Source organism: Hypomesus nipponensis, chromosome 7 (assembly GCF_054491055.1).
Source record: "Hypomesus nipponensis isolate SF chromosome 7, ASM5449105v1, whole genome shotgun sequence".
Classification (NCBI taxonomy): domain Eukaryota; kingdom Metazoa; phylum Chordata; class Actinopteri; order Osmeriformes; family Osmeridae; genus Hypomesus; species Hypomesus nipponensis.
The window spans coordinates 666,806-684,637 of record NC_140367.1 but is presented as its reverse complement, the minus strand read 5'-3'; the positions used below and the strand labels follow the sequence as shown (position 1 = coordinate 684,637).

The 17,832-nt window shown below is 51.0% G+C and overlaps 1 protein-coding gene across 4 annotated transcripts in view; it reads left to right on the top strand.

The window, feature by feature from the left end:
• Positions 1–17,832, top strand: part of grip1 (glutamate receptor interacting protein 1) — a 61,268-nt gene that overhangs the window by 18,753 nt on the left and 24,683 nt on the right. For 2 of the 4 annotated variants that reach the window (XM_084701529.1, XM_084701528.1), the window contains exon 1: positions 1,433–2,173. The exons of 1 other annotated variant lie outside the window; for it this stretch is intronic. In XM_084701529.1, coding sequence (XP_084557655.1) covers positions 2,041–2,173 — 133 coding nt within the window. In that variant the 5' untranslated portion in view covers positions 1,433–2,040. Of the gene's footprint in view, positions 1–1,432; positions 2,174–15,002; positions 15,162–17,832 lie in introns of those variants that run through there. One more of the 4 variants, XM_084701531.1, reaches the window with a different exon arrangement.

The following is a 17,832-nucleotide window of genomic DNA, read 5'->3' as shown; positions in this document are numbered from 1 at the left end:
AGGGGGTGATGGAATTCAGTGTGTGTGTGTCCAGAGTAGTGCTCTTGCCCTGATAGTTGACAGACTGTTTCAACAAGTCCTGTTAGTCTGCGAGTTCTGTCACTTTCCGGAACATCTGGGGGGAAACTTCAGTCCTCAACTAGGACTATACAGGTCTCTCTTCCCCTCCCCTCCTCCCACACACTCTCTCTGAGTCACATATAATTACTACATACATGCACACACGGGAACTAAGAGAGCATGCTAAAATCGCCTGAGAGGAGAAGTACACACACACACACACACACAATCTGTGGGATCTGTGTGCTTCTATCTCTTCATCTCTGCTCCACATCCCTGAGGGGTAACACCCCCCATCTGACACTATGAGTGTGTGTGTGTGTGAGACGCACAATGTTTTGGCAGGTGATAAAAAGACATAGACAATGCACCCCTCTCTGTTTCTCTGCAGTTTTCTCTCTCCACCTCCACCTCTCTCTCTGTCTCTCTCTCTCCCTTTTATCTCCTTCCTCTACCTCTCTCTCTCTGAATCTCTTTGTTCTATTTTCTCTCAGCAGTCAGCTCCTTCAGCCTGGTGTTTGATTGGCTCTTATTGTGGAAGGTGCGTGATGATTGGTTGGGATTATTCTTCAAAAATAGTGTCATTGGCCAACAGCACTCCAATTAACACATTCTATCCGCCTGTCTATATGTCAAGACTACTTGTGGTTCCTTCCGACAACTGCATTAAGTCCCTTCCACCTTCCCTTTCCTCCTCTCCAGTAGTGTTATCAGTCAGAGATCTCTATTCAATTACAGGATAGCAGTAGCAGTCTCTGGAATGTCATTCCTGCACAGGCGTCACAGAACCATCCACCTCCTCTCACACACACACACAAGCACTCACTCACATGCTGACACACTCAAGAGACTTAGCGTTTAGACTCTCATCCCCCTCTCCTGCCCTCCCCCTCTCCTGCCCTCCCCCTCTCCTGCCCTCCCCCTCTCCTGCCCTCCCCCTCTCCTTCCCTCCCCCTCTCCTGCCCTCCCCCTCTCCTTCCCTCCCCCTCTCCTGCCCTCCCCCTCTCCTGCCCTCCCCATCTCCTGCCCTCCCCCTCTCCTGCCCTCCCCCTCTCCTGCCCTCCCCCTCTCCTGCCCTCCCCCTCTCCTTCCCTCCCCCTCTCCTGCCCTCCCCCTCTCCTGCCCTCCCCCTCTCCTGCCCTCCCCCTCTCCTGCCCTCCCCCTCTCCTGCCCTCCCCCTCTCCTTCCCTCCCCCTCTCCTGCCCTGGCTGGAATGAAATGAACGTGTGAGAAAAGGAGGGAGGACGGAAGAATTAGCACCACTTCCACTTCCGTGGTCGTAAAGTCAGCTCCTTTGAACTGTGAGGATGAAGAGAAGGAGAGAGAGGGGTGGAGAGAGAGAGGGGGGAGAGAGAGTGGGGAGAGAGAAGGCAGGGACATTGAGAAGCTTTTCCCAGCTCTCTATGCACACACTCCCTCCCTATTTCTGTCACTTTCACACACACCCTCTCTCTCTCTCTCTCTCTCTCTCACACACACACAGCAGAGCAGAGGGAGAGGAAGAGAGAGGAGAGTCTGGTTGGCTGAGGTACAGAACAGAAAACCTGCAGAACACAGAAGCATCAGAGCAGAGACCCTGCAGTGTGGACCGTCTGCAGTGTGGACCGTCTGCAGTGTGGACCGTCTGCAGTGTGGAGATCAGGAGAGATCAGGACAGAGGACTGGTGTTGTTATTGAGCTCTGTGTGTTGGAGGACTGAGAGACTATCTGGGACTCTCTCCTCCTCCTCCTCCTCCTCCTCCTGCTCCTCCCCCAGCCCCTCTCTCCTGCTACGCTGCTCTTTGTGAAGCAGAGAGCCAGCCATCCACACACGCTCGCTCGCTCGCAGCCTAACGAGAGAGCGCCAGGCGGCGGTACAGTGTGTGTGGGGTTCTCCGAAGAGGACGGAACCTCACCTGATACACGGACCAGTCTGTGCGTGGAGACGGCTACGTGGGGGGGGGTGTGGAGACGGCTTTGTCGGTGTGTGTGTGTGAGGGCATGGAGCGCTTCCTGGGTTTGGTGAAGCTGATGGGGAGGAGCCGGAGGAGAAAGGGGAAGAAGTATCGCCCAGAGGAAGACTACCATGAAGGATACGAGGATGTCTACTACTACACCTCCCAACACATGCAGCGTGAGTAGAGGGGAAGGGAGGAGAGGAGGGGAAGGGAGGAGAGGAGGGGAAGGGAGGAGAGTGGGAGATGAGGACAAGGAAAGGAGAGATAAGGAGAAGAGGAGGATAGAGAGAGAGGTATGAGGGGAGAGAGGTTCCAGATTTGTCATTGTTTTATTGCACTACGGATCACTAGCTCTGCTCTGGAGAGAGAGAGGGGAGGGGGTTATCAACACATTATGAAGCCCTAGAGTGGTCTGGAGGCAAAGGAGAGCTGGTGTGTGTGTGTGTTTAGCAGTGTGTGTGTGTTTAGCAGTGTGTGTGTGTGTGGTTAGCAGTGTGTGCCCTGAAGGGAATGTACTGTAGCATTGGGTAACGTTTATCTGTATCGATTATACATGCAGCAGCAGTAGGATGGTGTGTGTGTTGCAGTGTGGGTGTTAAGCAGTGTGTTCATAGCTTTGTGTGTGGGTGTGTAGAGAGAGAGAGAGAGAGACAGTGTTTGTATGCATGTGGATGTTTGTGAGTGAGGGTCTAATTATACCAAGGTCTAGTGTGAGTGTGTGTGTATCGAAGGTCTAGTGTGTGGGGGGTCAGTGTGTTTGTACATCCATGTGTGTGGTTGCGTATGTTTGTGTGTGTGTGTGTGTTCCAGACAAGCGCTCTAAGACAGACTTCTCTCACACCACTCATCTATAATAGAACACCTCACTGTTTGTGGAGCTCTCTCTCTCCGTCCTGTTCTCTCCTCTCTCTCTCTCTCTCTCTCTCTCTCTCTCTCTCTCTCTCTCTATCCTATTATTCACTCTAAACTTCTTTCTTTCACTTTCAGCTCTGCACTGTGTGTGTGTGTGTGGTGGTGTTTCAGTAGTTAAACTAGACCTACTTCCTGGTCCAGAGCTGCAGGTAGAGACAGGGCCCCAGGAATGTGCCGTATCTACCTTCTCTCCGGGGTCAGGGGTCAGGGGTCACAGAGCCAGGCTAACCTTAGACACAGCCACAGCATGGTGCCAGAAATAGTCAGGGAACATGACTCAATAAAATATCTTGGTCTCTCTGCATCTCTCTCTTCAGTCTTCTTTGTCTCGTTCAGTCTCCCTTCCTCCCTCTTTCTCTCTGTCAGTGTGATGGATGTTTTCGTCAGCCTGTTTCAGACACAGCTTGTTCTCTGCTGACAACAGGACTACACCTCCTTACCCCTCTCTTCACTCTCTCCCCTCTCTTCCTCTTCCTCCTCTCTGTAGGTAGAAAGTAGCATTAGTATGCAGTAGGGGTGTAACGATACACTAAGCTCACGATTCGATACGTATCACGATACTCGGTATCACAATATTCTGAACAATATTTGTAATTAAACAAATTGAATTAACAGATTCTTTCCAAAACATTTGAAATAATTTTCTTTGTTGTACATACAATTTAGTTTGCTCAGTTCAAGCGATTTCTGTGAATGCACGCATGAGGCATGACGAGTTGGTCTTACAGATTCTGTCTGAAGTGCTGCGCGTGCTCCTGTGTGGTCTGTTCGATTAATAAGGTTGTTTAGCTTCTTACTGTTTTAGTGAACGTAAGAGAGACCCTTCAGACTAACAGATCACACACACACACTGTCTGACACACGTGCGCACGCCCAGCACGGTCCACTACAGAGGGGTAACCAGAGTCGCTACAGCAAGCTTCATCACAAGGAGCCATATCATTGGCCCAGTGTGAATGTGTGAGTCACAGGAAATAGCGTCAGAAAGGGCTTCTGGGATATTTATAGATTAGGACCTTCCTGCAGGACATCAGTGGATGCTGCCTCTCTCTCTCTCTCTCTCTCTTTCTCTCTCTCTCTCTCTCTCTCTCTCTCTCTCTCTCTTTCTCTCTCTCTCTGTCTGTCTCTCTCTCTCTCTCTCTATCTCTCTCTCTCTCTCTCTCTCTCCCTCTCTCTCTCTCTCTCTCTCTCTCACACACACACCTGCAACATTGTGTTGCATACATAAAGGATCATGTTGATCCTTTCAAAGTGGTTCACCTGATGGAGAAATGTCTCCAGTACTGTAGGTATCCCTTTACAGTGTGGAACACACACACACACACAGACACACACACACACACAGACACACACACACACACAGCAATCTTTCCTGCTTTCTCTGTCAGTTCCCAGAAGGCATTGCAACTGCCTGAGGCCTTGCTGTTTTGTGTTTGTTACAGTTGTAAAGGGCAGCCCTGTTGGGCTGTTCTGATTGGATGTGTCTTTCTCCCTCTCCCAAGAAGTTAACAAATAAGGGGTCCTGACCCGACCTTTGACCTTTGGTGTTGTTGGAGCCTATTTTAGAGCCTAAATAAGAGCACTTCCTGATTGGGAGACATTGCTGGCATTGTAGACCACCTTGTGATGTACCTCCACCGCTCCACAACACTTACACCACAACACTCACTTCACAACACACACTTACACAAATCTCTAAACCTGAAGCAGACATAACACATGTAGTCCTACAAACAATCCCTCACACACACACATCCTCACATCTCTAATCTGGAACCAGACATAACAAATGTAGTCCTACAGTAAACCCACTCCCTCACACACACACACACACACACACGCACACACACACACACACACATCTGCTGCTCTTGAAGCAGACAACAGATTTACGACCCTCCTCCATTTCATGCCCTCAGCCAACGATAATGATCGACCAATAAACGTTTATGACTTGTCCCACATGGAGTAGATGCCCTAAGTCACATGGGAGTGTGTGTGTGTAGGCGTGTGTGTATGTGAGGGTGTGTGTCAGACTAAATGTCTTGTGTTAGTTTCAGGACAGATGTGTGTGACTTATTTGGACCCTATATGAAGCTAACAGCTAGCATTGGCCTGATGTATAAGAAGCTAGCTGCCAGCAGTATCCTGGTCCATCAGCCTCTAGCTTTACACTCGTCTCCCCGCTCTCTTTGTCTGGGCAGCAGGGAGTCACTGGGAGGGGGAGGGGATTGAGCAGAGGGGGAGGGGAGATGAAAGACTTGGCCCGTTGCCATGGTTAGATTGGGGTAGAGAGGAGAAACCGCATGATGTACTACAACGCAAAGACAAAGATGACATATCGCATGCTATCACACACACATTTGCACGCACTTACACACAGCTGCTCCAATACGTTGCATATACATTCCCCGACTATACTGGGACAAACACGGTCCTACAACCACACACACACACACACACACACACGATTTAGTGTGATAACAGTTATTTCTGCATTGCCTTGTCACTGCTGATGCACATCACACTGATTGGTAACAGTTGCATTACTCATTCTGCCTGTGTTCCAGTTCAGCATCTCTGCATCAGGTTAGCCCAACCAGCTACACAGACAGCCAACCAGCTATACAGGCAACTAGCTCAACAGCCAGCAAGGTAGCCAGTACTAGCCTGCTAACAAGCTAGCCTAACTGCTCTGTGCCTCAGTCTGGGTTAGTCAGCTAACTTGCTAGCCAGCTAACAATCTACTATAAAATGTTCAACTCAAGCGAAAAGTTATGTTTGAGAAGAAATGGGGAATATTGTAGTTGTATGTGGACATCCTTTGCTATGCAACACTACTTCTTATTCGTTTATAGTAGTCATTTCGGACATGGTTAAAGAGGAAAGAAAAAACGGTAATGGCAACGAAGCGAAAATTCACTTCATTCGCGCGAATAATTCGCTTCGTTTGGGGTAAACAGTATTAGAATGACCATTTAGTGTCTTGATGATGCAGTGAAGGGGGATGCCAAACTTTACCCAACCAGGTGGTGTTTATTCCAACAGACAGCTTACAGCATGTTGCGGCAGCATAGTGAGTTTTGACCGGCAACAAGAACAGACAGAAACTGGCGCAATTTATACCGTGTCACCAGTAGACAACACTGGACGCTTCCATTTGTTCCATCTACCCGTTTTTGGGGGTTATTTTAGGTGATTTTTCGAAAAATTCCACCGTTGGGTTCCAGGTAACTAGTAAAGCCGATAGTGTGAACAGCAAACCTTAGACATCTCAGACTAGCTCTGTACGTCAGTTTGGCTCAAACAGGGATTCGTGTAACCACCCCAATTGAGCAGTGGTAGCGGTGGTACAGCGGTAGTATATTTGGGGGGCTGAATTAAGGGGCTAATCCATACAGTCGCGGGGATCAAATCAATGCCAGTCGGAAGAGCGTAATGTTGAAAAAGGCTAAATGAAAATGGAACGAGTTGGCTCACTGGTTGGAAATGTTCGTGGTTGTTCCATGGTGGGGCTAACATAATTCTTTGTGTGGCATCTAATCTGTACTGGAGTTGTTCCAATTATCAAGAAAGTTGATGAACCCAGGATGCCACTGTGTGTGTGTGTGTTGTAGCAAGAGCCGAACTGTTTCTCTGAAAGGTCTCTGTTGCCAGACCCTGAGAGGGGGACCAGGGAGGAGGAGGAGAGAGGAGAGAGGGGGACCAGGGAGGAGGAAGGAAAGAGGGATCAGGGAGGAGGGAGGAGAGAGGGGGACCAGGGAGGAGGAGGAGGGAGGAGGAGGAGAGAGGGATCAGGGAGGAGGGAGGAGAGAGGGGGACCAGGGAGGAGGAGGAGAGAGGAGGACCAGGGAGGAGGAGGCAGAGAGGAGGACCAGGGAGGAGGAGGCAGATAGGAGGACCAGGGAGGAGGAGGAGAGAGGAGGACCAGGGAGGAGGAGGCAGAGAGGAGGACCAGGGAGGAGGAGGAGAGAGGAGGACCAGGGAGGAGGAGGCAGAGAGGAGGACCAGGGAGGAGGAGGAGAGAGGAGGACCAGGGAGGAGGAGGAGAGAGGAGGACCAGGGAGGAGGAGGCAGAGAGGAGGACCAGGGAGGAGGAGGAGAGAGGAGGACCAGGGAGGAGGAGGAGAGAGGAGGACCAGGGAGGAGGAGGCAGAGAGGAGGACCAGGGAGGAGGAGGAGAGAGAGGAGGACCAGGGAGGAGGAGGAGAGAGGAGGACCAGGGAGGAGGAGGAGAGAGGAGGACCAGGGAGGAGGAGGAGAGAGGAGGACCAGGGAGGAGAGAGGAGGACCAGGGAGGAGGAGGCAGAGGAGAAGGGTTGGGGAGGAAGACAGACTGCACTGCAATAGCTACTTCACTCTTCTGTTCACCTCTCAATCTCTTTATTCTTCTCCTTAATCCTTCTCAATCCTCCATGTCATCTCATCACATTCTCTATCCTACCATTCTCCTCTCCCTCTCCTCCTCTCTCTCCTCTCCTCCTCTCTCTCCTCTCCTCCTCTTCTCCTCTCTCTCCTCTCCTCCTCTCTCCTCTCCTCTCCTCCTCTCCTCTGGTGCAGTGAAGAGAGACCCTTCCCTGGTTCACTGCAGCGTGTGATGCTTTCTGATGGATAGGTCCTCCACTCATCAGGCCTGAGGCAGAACACACACACACTCCTGCTCTCTCTCACACACGCTCACTCCCTCGCTCGCTCTCACTCACTCTTTCACTCCTCTCTTACACACACCTAGGCAGTGGGAGTTTCATCCTAAGAGTAAGGTTATCCTGCAGCTCCACAACACAACCTGCAGGAACACACACACTCACACCTTACACACACACACCACACACCACACACACCACACACCTCTCCAGCGCTCTTCTATATAAGAGCCAGTTATCAGTGTCAATCCTGTCCTGCACCACAGGAATCTGGCACTGACTGTACACACACACACACACACTCTAGTGCCTGTAGGGATTTAAAGTGAATTCCATGGTAAAGACAGACTGTGTGTGTAATATCTGCTGGATCTCCTGGTCAGGATCATACAGACTCATGGACCCAGTTTGCCCAAACAAGCAGTCAAACAAGATGTTACACACTGAACATATTGAATGATTCAAATCTGTGTTGACAACATCAATAATGAATATGAGACAGAAAAGCAGAGAGGTCCACACACGCTCACACACAAACACTATCTTAGTTCAATTAATTTTTCTTGATATATGAAGGAGAGGCAGAGGGATTATTGCTTTGGTTCCAAACCCTCAATGTGTGTGTGCACCAATGTGTGTGTGCACTAATGTGTGTGCGCACTAATGTATGTGTGCACTAATGTGTGTGTGTTTGCACGTGTGTTCTAGTTGTGCAGACCACATGGTAACTTGTCCTGACCTTCAGCATGGATGGGGTGGAAGGGGGTGTGTGTCGGTTTGTGTGTGTAGGTGTGTGCATGTGTGTGCGTGTGTGATTGTAGAGCATTCCACACCTGACTGGGTCTGTTATCATGGATGCTGGAACACTATATTTATAGCCTCCATGCTTAGAGATCTGTATGTGTGTGTTTGAGAGAGAGAGGGAGAGAGAGAGAGAGAGAGAGAGAGAGAGAGAGAGAGAGAGAGAGAGAGAGAGGAATGAGAAGAGAAGGACCAACATTCCTTCCTCATCCTCTATCCATCCCTCCATCTTTCCCCCTATCCAGCAATCTGTCTCACTGCCTCTATCAGTCCCTCCATCTCTCCTTGTTCTTTCTTCCCCCTCTCTCTCTCTCTCTCTCTCTCTCTCTTCTCTCTCTCTCTCTCTCTCTCTCTCTCTATCCCTCCCTCTCTTCCTCTCTCCCTCTCTCTTTCAGCAAGAGGTTGTGGCGCTTTTGTTCTTTTGCCTTCAGAGTTCTAAGTAGGCTGATGTTTACACTGGTGTGGGAGTGGTGTGTTGTGTGTGTGTATGAGTGTGTGTAGGAGTGTGTGTGTGTAGGAGTGTGTGTGTGTAGGAGTGTGTGTGTGTAGGAGTGTGTGTGTGTGCAGCAGCAGCTGTGTGCTGATGAGCAGCAATAGACTGTTATCAGAGATGAGCACAGCTGGGGTCCTACCTGTTCACACACACCACACACAAACCACACACACACATCCACACACACACACAGATTACAGGGGTCTGTGTGACAGTAATGTGAGACCCCGGGCAGAACCCCGCCCCCTAGCTGTGGTGCCCTTTCTGATTGGACGTCCAGGCCTGTTATTACCCTACACCATTGGAACATCTGCGTGTCTGTCATGACATCATGCTATGTTACACTGTAATCAGCCAATCATACGCCTGTCTGATCAATCAGCACCCTGACAGGAAGGAGCCTCCTGGACAACAGGGAGTAGTCTGTCTTTCTTTGGTTTCTACCTGGTATCTCCTCTGTGGTCCATCGGGTATCTCCTCTGTGGTCCATCAGGTCTCTCCTCTGTGGTCCATCGGGTCTCTCCCTGCTTGTCTTGCTTTACCAGGAGAGATTCTCTCTCTGCTTGCCTGTTTCAGCTGCTCCAGTTCACTTATGATGCTGTGCTCCTTGGCTCCAGAGAGTGTGTGTGAGAGTGTGTTAGAGTGTGTGTGTGAGAGAGTGTGTGTGTGTGTGACTGTTATGTAGAAATACTTGGGGAGTCAGGCTTTTATGTGAACCTAGTGGGGAGGAAGAGGGTGATGAGAGAGAGAGAAGGGAATGTCTGCTTGTCTCTCCTGTTTCTCTCACCTCTCCTCCTCTCCTCTGATCAAATCTAGGTTGGCAGATTTAGTCTCTCTCTCCATAATTCATCAGCTGGTATCCATGGCAACTGGCACAGCTGGTGTGTTAGCTAAGGGGCATCCAGAGGGCCTGAACCCCAACCAGCCAATCAGAGCCAGACACCCCTTCTGAGCCAGCCAATCGGTACCAACTTCCCAGATCCTAACCAGTGGGAATTATGAGTCAGAGTAGGCTCACTCCGATTGGCTGTTTAAAAGGAAATAGAACATCAAACCCCTGTCTTGTGTTCTCCAGACACACACACACATTCACGTACCAGTACATATGGGTTAGGGTTAGGGTACATACGTACACGCCCGAGGGTGTATTTGCTCCAGAAGGCAGACAGGACCCCTGACCCCTGACCTGTGGAGATCATACTGTAGAATCTGATGACCTGTGGAGATCGTACCCTGCTAATCAATGCTCATCTCTGACAGACACACACACATACAACATACACAAACAAACTCTTTCTCTGATATGTGCAGACAAGCACATCTCTTTTTCTCTCTGTTTCTCTCTGTTTCTCTCTCTCTCTGTTTCTCTCTCTGTGTGTGCCTTAGCTTCAGGCAGGGAGCACTGGATGGAAATCCCTTTAAAAGATTCATTTTTTTCCGGTTGTTTCAGTCAGCATATAAAAGCTTCCTGTGAGCTCTCCTGGCCGGTGAGCTGTCAATGCAAAACACTCTTTTACTTACACACGTGTGTGTGTGTGTGTGAGAGAGAGAGAAACAGAGAGAGAGGGAGAGAAAGAGAAAGCAGAACACCTCCCATTGTAGTGTCAACTTCTGCTGTTTATTGTGACCCATAAAACCTGTCAATCTTTACATTATGACTGAACACTAGCATTTTTCTCCCCTCCCCCTCCTCCCTCCCTCCCTCCCTCCCTCCCTCCCTCCCTCCCTCCCTCCCTCCCTCCCTCCCTCCCTCCCTCCCTCCCTCCCTCCCTCCCTCCCTCCCTCCCTCCCTCCCTCCCTCCCTCCCTCCCTCCCTCCCTCCCTCCCTCCCTCCCTCCCTCCCTCCCTCTCCCTCTCTCTTTCTGGACAATTCATCATCCCATAATATACATTCTGAAATAGGCAGCTACATGTAGGATTGAGACTCTAAACAACCTGTGTGTGTGTAGTTAGGTTGTGGGTGGGTGTGTGTGGTTGTGTGTGTGTGTGTGTGTGTGGTGGGTGGGTGCAGGTGGTGTGTGTGTGTGCAGGTGGAGTGTGTGTGTGTGTGTGCAGGTGGAGTGTGTGTGTGTGTGTGTGTGTGTGTGCAGGTGGAGTGTGTGTGATCAGCTGAAAGCTGGTCTGGACCAGGACTTTTAAGAGGCTGCTGAACACACTCAGACCATAATGAGCTTTACAGTCACACATACTTCGAGAGAGAGAGGGAGAGAGGGAGAGAGAGAGAGAGAGAGAGAGAGAGAGAGGGAGAGAGAGAGAGAGAGAGAGAGAGAGAGGGAGAGAGAGAGAGAGAGAGAGAGAGAGAGAGAGGGAGAGAGAGAGAGAGAGAGAGAGAGAGAGAGGGAGAGAGAGAGAGAGAGAGAGAGAGAGAGAGAGAGAGAGAGAGAGAGAGAGGGAGAGAGAGAGGGAGAGAGAGAGAGGGAGAGAGAGAGGGGGAGGGAGAGAGGGAGCTAACAGGATCACAGAGGAGGGAAACGAGAGGAGATGAGGAGGAGAGGACGGGAGGGGAGAAGAGGAGAGATGGAGGGTCTTCTTGCTGAACAGAAATACCCTGGCTCCATACCAGCTCACCCAGATGGATTATGGGTAGGGGCTGGTCTCTGAGGTACTCCTGTCAGTGTTGCCATGACAACCACCCCTAGGCCAACAGTTTGCTACAAACTACCCATGTTAGCTAAACTAGCTAACCATAATAACTATACTATCTAGACTAGCTAACCTGATTAACTAGCTAACCACACTAATTCACTATACCAACTACCCATGCTAGCTAACTACACTATCTCAATCTAACCGGATTACCTGGTTAACTAACCCATATAATATAGTTTCCTAATCCAGATGATCTAGATTCCTAATCCAGATGATCTAGTTTCCTAATGCAGATGATCTAGTTTAACTGCCCAGAGGAATCAGGTTAACTACCCGAGAAGAGCGCGGAGACAGTGTGGTGAGGGTCACGGTGGAGACAGTGTGGTGAGGGTCACGGTGGAGACAGTGTGGTGAGGGTCACGGTGGAGACAGTGTGGTGAGGGTCACGGTGGAGACAGTGTGGTGAGGGTCACGGTGGTAGTTCTGGTTTGGTCGGCACATCATTCATAAATAAATGTACAGTGTATGTCAGGCAACCGTGTGTGTCAGTGTGCATTAGAGTGTGTGTGAGTGTGTATTAGTGTGTGTGAGTGTGTATTAGTGTGTGCGTGTGTATTAGTTTGTGAGGGTGTGTGTGTGTGTGTGTGTGTAAATGAGTGTGTGTGAGTGAGTGAGTGTAGGCTCTCCAGTAAACTCATCATTAGGCAGGCCATTGATCAAGCATTACATTAGCTTGTTTGATTACCCCACAATCCCCCCCCCTCTCTCTCTCCCTCTCTCTCCCTCTCTCCCTCCCTCCCCCTCTCTCTCTCTCTCTCCCTCCCCCCTCTCTCCCTCTCTTTCCCTCTCTATCTCCCCCCCTCTCTCTCTCCCTCCCCCCTCTCTCCCTCTCTTTCCCTCTCTCCCTCTCTTTCCCCCTCTCCCTCTCTTTCCCCCTCTCTCTCTCCCTCCCCGCCTCTCTCTTTGTCTCTCTGGAACTTTCTGCCCCCCCTCCCCCCTTCCTCTCCGTCTCTCTTTTCTCTATTAGACACAGGAAGTAGGTTGGAGCATCGACCTCCATTGCCCTGTGCTCACACACACACACACACCTCTACCATCATCAGCATCACTAAGCCCTCCTATGCTGCCAGACAGGGGTCACCATGGCAACCACCTCAACCTGTGTGTGTGAAAAGGTTGTGGTGTCTGTTGGGGTGTGACAGAGAGAGAGAGTATGTGTGAGAGTGTGTGTGTGTGTGTGTGTGTGTGTGCGAGAGTGTTTGACAGAGAAAGAGAGTGTGTGTGTGCGAGATAGCGTGTGTCAGCACCTCGACCCCTCTGTTCCTCAGTGCTGCAGCTCCCTCTGGTGGCTGACAGACTGAACAACACTCAGCATCTCCAGCCTGCAGCTCCCTCTGGTGGCTGACAGACTGAACAACACTCAGCATCTCCGGCCTGCTTTGTTGCCGCAGCTACCGCCTCCCCCTCACCTCCCCTATGGTCAGAGGTGTTAGTGACAGGTGTCAGTCACGCTCATCCAGCCGCTACACCATACGTCCTCCCCCCTCCCCTCCACCCCCTCCCCCTGTATATATCAGTCTACAGACCACATATTAGAAGGTATAGAACAGTCTATAGACTGCTTCCAGGTATGAATATGACAGTCACAGGGATCAGGACTCAAGCCCCTCCCCTCTTTTTTGGTTGGCCAATCCCAGTGCACGAGTCCTAGCCATGTCTGTTCTATGTAATCTAATCAGATTATAATCTATCAGATGATAATCCATCTGTCCCAGCCCCATCTCTAACCCTAACCATCACTTACACACATGTAGGGTGTTTCCTTGTTTCACCTCACACACACACTCTCACACACACACACTCTCACACTCACACTCACACACACTCACACACACTCACACACACTCTCACACTCACACACACTCACACACACTCTCACACTCACACACACTCTCACACTCACACACACTCACACACACTCTCACACACACTCTCACACTCACACACACTCTCACACACTCTCACACTCACTCACACTCTCACACACACTCACACTCTCACACACACTCTCACACTCACACTCACATACACTCTCACACTCACACACTCTCACACACACTCTCACACTCTCACACTCACACACTCACATACACTCTCACACACACTCTCACTCACATACACTCTCACACTCACATACACTCTCACACACACTCTCACACTCACACACTCACACACACTCTCACACACACACACTCACACACACTCTCACACTCACACACTCACATACACTCTCACACACACTCTCACACTCACACTCACATACACTCTCACACTCACACACTCTCACACACACTCACACTCTCACACACACTCTCTCACACTCACACTCTCACACACACTCTCACACTCACACTCACATACACTCTCTCACGCTCACACACACTCATAATCACACACAAACATGCGTCTAAAGCCAACCACTGCGTGATACTGTGTGTGATACTGACCTAAATGCTGCTGTTATTATTCACCAGAGCATGAAACAAGCACTCACACATACTCACACACACATACGTTTAGTCATTTAGCAGACGCTCAAACACACTCACACATTCTCACACACTCACATATACACACACACAATCACGTACTCACACAAACACATATACATCCTCTCAAGTGCGCACACACACACACCTAAACATCACACTCACTAAAATGAAGGATTAAGACAGAGACAGTAGGCCCTACAGTACGTTTAGAATCAACGAATGATTGGACTCATAACTGGCTTTTATAATTAGCCAGTACTGGGGCAGGGCAATCGTTATGTAACGTTTGATATGTTTTCAAAAGCCAATGAAACAAGAGACAAATGTAATCGATGTTTGCAAACGTTAAATTTCTACCGGGGGGCGTGATATCAGACAGAACGGTACCGTGCGGGAGTGGTTGGAACTGAGCCAGTCCGTTCATCACCTCCCGGGAGCGGAAACGGGTAATGTGACTTCAATCACAGCTGTGGAGAGCTGCACTCCGTCCGTTAACGGGGGCTCGAGGGCAAATAAGGCGGATTAATTTCATTTCGACGGCTGCGCGTGGCTGTTCTATCGTCTCCCCGCTCACGACCGGCGGCCCATAACAGAATCCCCGAGACATTCGACCGACCGACCGACCTGAATCACATCAGCTGCCGGTTGCGTAATGCGGTGGTTCGCCTACACCTGCCTCTATCACGGTGACCGGGCGGGAGAGTAACGGCGCGGTTTGTCTGAACCGAGGTTTGGTAAGGCCCCTCTGGTGGCTTCTCTGTCTCATAAATCCCCGCCAGAGCGCGAGAACACCTCCGGATGCTGCAGGCGCTTTCGCTTCTCACAGCTGCCTCGCTCGCTCACGCGCACCCTCCCCTTCTGATCCATTCGCGCATATTTAGAAAACATGATTTGTCGCTTCTAGAACGGATCCCGGCGCGGTACGGAGGGATGGAACGAAGAGGGTAAATAATTCTATCTGCTGCGGTACCATGAGCAGCGCGTGTGTAGCGGGCTATACCCTTCTCTGATGGGACGACCTCGCGCCTGATATGTGCTGGGAATCTAGATGCCCGCGCGCTGAATACATCACACCGAAAACCCTTGTACGAGCATCTGGACGGCACACACTGAGCTAGCATGATAGCCGTGTCTTTCAAATGCCGCTGTCAAATCCTGCGGAGAGTCAACAAAGGTAGGCAGTGTGTGTGTTTCACGTTGATGTGCTCGAGTTGTCCGTAGAAGCATCGAGAGACCGGTAGTCGGTAACAGAAATGGAAAGAGAGAGTGCTGATGTTTCGAACGGTTCTCTGAAGGGGAATGGGAGGGGGGAGGGGCATGCGTAGTCGGTAGGGTGGCAGACCGGAGGGAGATGATAATGTCACTGTTTAGCGGAGAGAGGGGGAGAGAGAAGGGGGGGATGGGGGGGGGGGGTGGAGAGGGGGAAGAGGGACTATAAGTGGACACAGGAGCTGTTTCCTGTGTGTGCAGACTGGACTGGTTAATACAGGAGATGGAGAGAGGGATGAAAGGGAGGAGAGTGAGAGGGGGGAGAGTGAGAGGGGGGGGAGAGAGAGGGGGGGGAGAGAGAGAGGGGGGGAGAGAGAAGGGTAGTCTGTTTATGACTTTAGCAGGGGATCTCTTGTACCTGGTGTGTGTGTGTGTGTGAGAGAGAGAGAGAGAGAGAGACAGAGAGGGAGAGAGAGAGACACACACAGAGAGAGAGAGAAAGAGAGACCAGATCCGGATTTGGTCTTATTGATTATCCAGATCGATGCAGGTGCTTCTGCTCAACCATGTGACTGCTTGTGTGTGGGTGTGTGTGTGTGTATCAACTCTGGGAAAGATTAAGAGACCACTGCACCTTTTTCTTTTCTTTTCTTCCTTTCCAAATAATTAGATCAGGAAATTGAATGAGGAACAGCAGGGCCTTCTGTACCTAACTCAAAAATGTCCTTCTCAATGTTTTTGGAAAGAAAAGTAAAAAGAGCAGTGGTCTCTTAATCTTTCCCAGAGCTGTTTGTGTTTGTGTGTGTGTGTGTGTAGTTATTTTCCCTCTTTGTAATGGAGGTATATTTACCCACTGGGCTGGCATCATTCTTTCATACAGAAGTCTATCACTTCATCCTTAAAGACCCTCACTTCCTCTCCAAACATCCCACTTCCTCCTTAAAGATCTCTCTACTTCCTCTGTTCCACTCTTTAAGAACTCTGTCTCCAATTCAAGTGTGCTCCCCCCCCCCTTGGAGCTGGAGCTGGGATGGATACAGATGTTGTGCCTTGTACCAGTATGAGTGTGCAAGTGTGATGGTGTTGCCGGGGGTGATGGCTGTTCCAAGCTTAACCTACATCCACCCAGCTGTCAGGAGTGGGGGGCGGGGCTTATCACTCCATGCTCTCCTAGGCTCCGCCCCCTGCTGCGGACAGACTGTAATCTGTCACCTTAGCCATCATCGGCTGCCATGGAAACACTCCTCCCAGACCATAATAGTCTGAACTAGTCTACTTAGTGCTGCCAGCCAGTCAGTCAGCCAGCCAGTTGGCCTGCCAGCCATCCAAACCTCCATCACACCCCTCGTCCATCTCTACCCAACTTGAGGGTGATACTGCAGGCTGGGGGGGGGGGGGGGGGGGGGGGTACTGCAGGCTGGGGGGAGGATACTGCTGGCTGGGGGAGGATACTGCTGGCTGGGGGGGGGGGGATACTGCTGGTTGGGGGGAGGGTACTGCTGGCTGGGGGGGGGGTACTGCTGGCTGGGGGGGGGGATACTGCTAGCTGGGGGGGGGGGGGGGATACTGCTGGCTGGGGGTACTGCTGGCTGGGGGGGGGGTACTGCTGGCTGGGGGGGGGGTACTGCTGGCTGGGGGGGGTACTGCTGGCTGGGGGGGGGGTACTGCTGGCTGGGGGGGGGGTACTGCTGGCTGGGGGGGGTACTGCTGGCTGGGGGGGGGTACTGCTGGCTGGGGGGGGGGGTACTGCTGGCTGGGGGGGGGGTACTGCTGGCTGGGGGGGGGATACTGCTGGCTGGGGGGGGGGGTACTGCTGGCTGGGGGGGGATTACATCAGGTGTGTGTGTGTCAGGTCTGGGCAGGTCTGGGTGTCTATGGGGGGGGATGCTCTAGCTTGGACTGTGTGTGTGTGTGAGACATCTGCTGGCTTCTGTATTCTAGGCAGGTCCCAGGTGCTGCAGTGCTGTTACCACATGGTGCAAGTGTGTGTGTGTGTGTGTGTGTGTGCTGTGTGCGGTGTCTCAGCCCCATGCTCCTGTCCAGACCTGTGTTTTCTGGTTATGTGGGCAGAGAGGAGGGGTGGAGAAAGAGAGAGGAGAGAGGAGGGGATGAGACTGATGTCAGAGAGCTTCATTACCTCCTACTGTGCAGGCGAGGAAGAGGAGGATGAGGAGGAGGAGGATGATGATGATGAGGATGTTTACCAGGATGGAACAAAGGAGACCAATCAGCGCCAGGGGTTTAATGGATAGGAACCAATCCTGGGCAGGCATTAAGCGTGCTACAGAAGGCAGCCAATCAGAGCGAGAATGGAGGAGGTTCCAGCTCTCTGTTCAGATTACCGTCATTCTGCAGAAATATCACACACACACACACACAGATGCACATGCATACACACACACCATACGCATACACACACGCCTACGTACACATGCAAGTTCACACACACACACACACACACACACATCTACCACTGATGGGAAACCGAAGCTTTCCTTAATGTTGTTACATGGCAGGTACAGTTTCCAGTGTGTTAATCAATCAAATCAAATGTATTTGTATAGCCCTTTTTACACGCAAGCATGTCACAGAGGGCCTCACATACGCCCATAGAACTGCCCCTCAACCAACCTAAA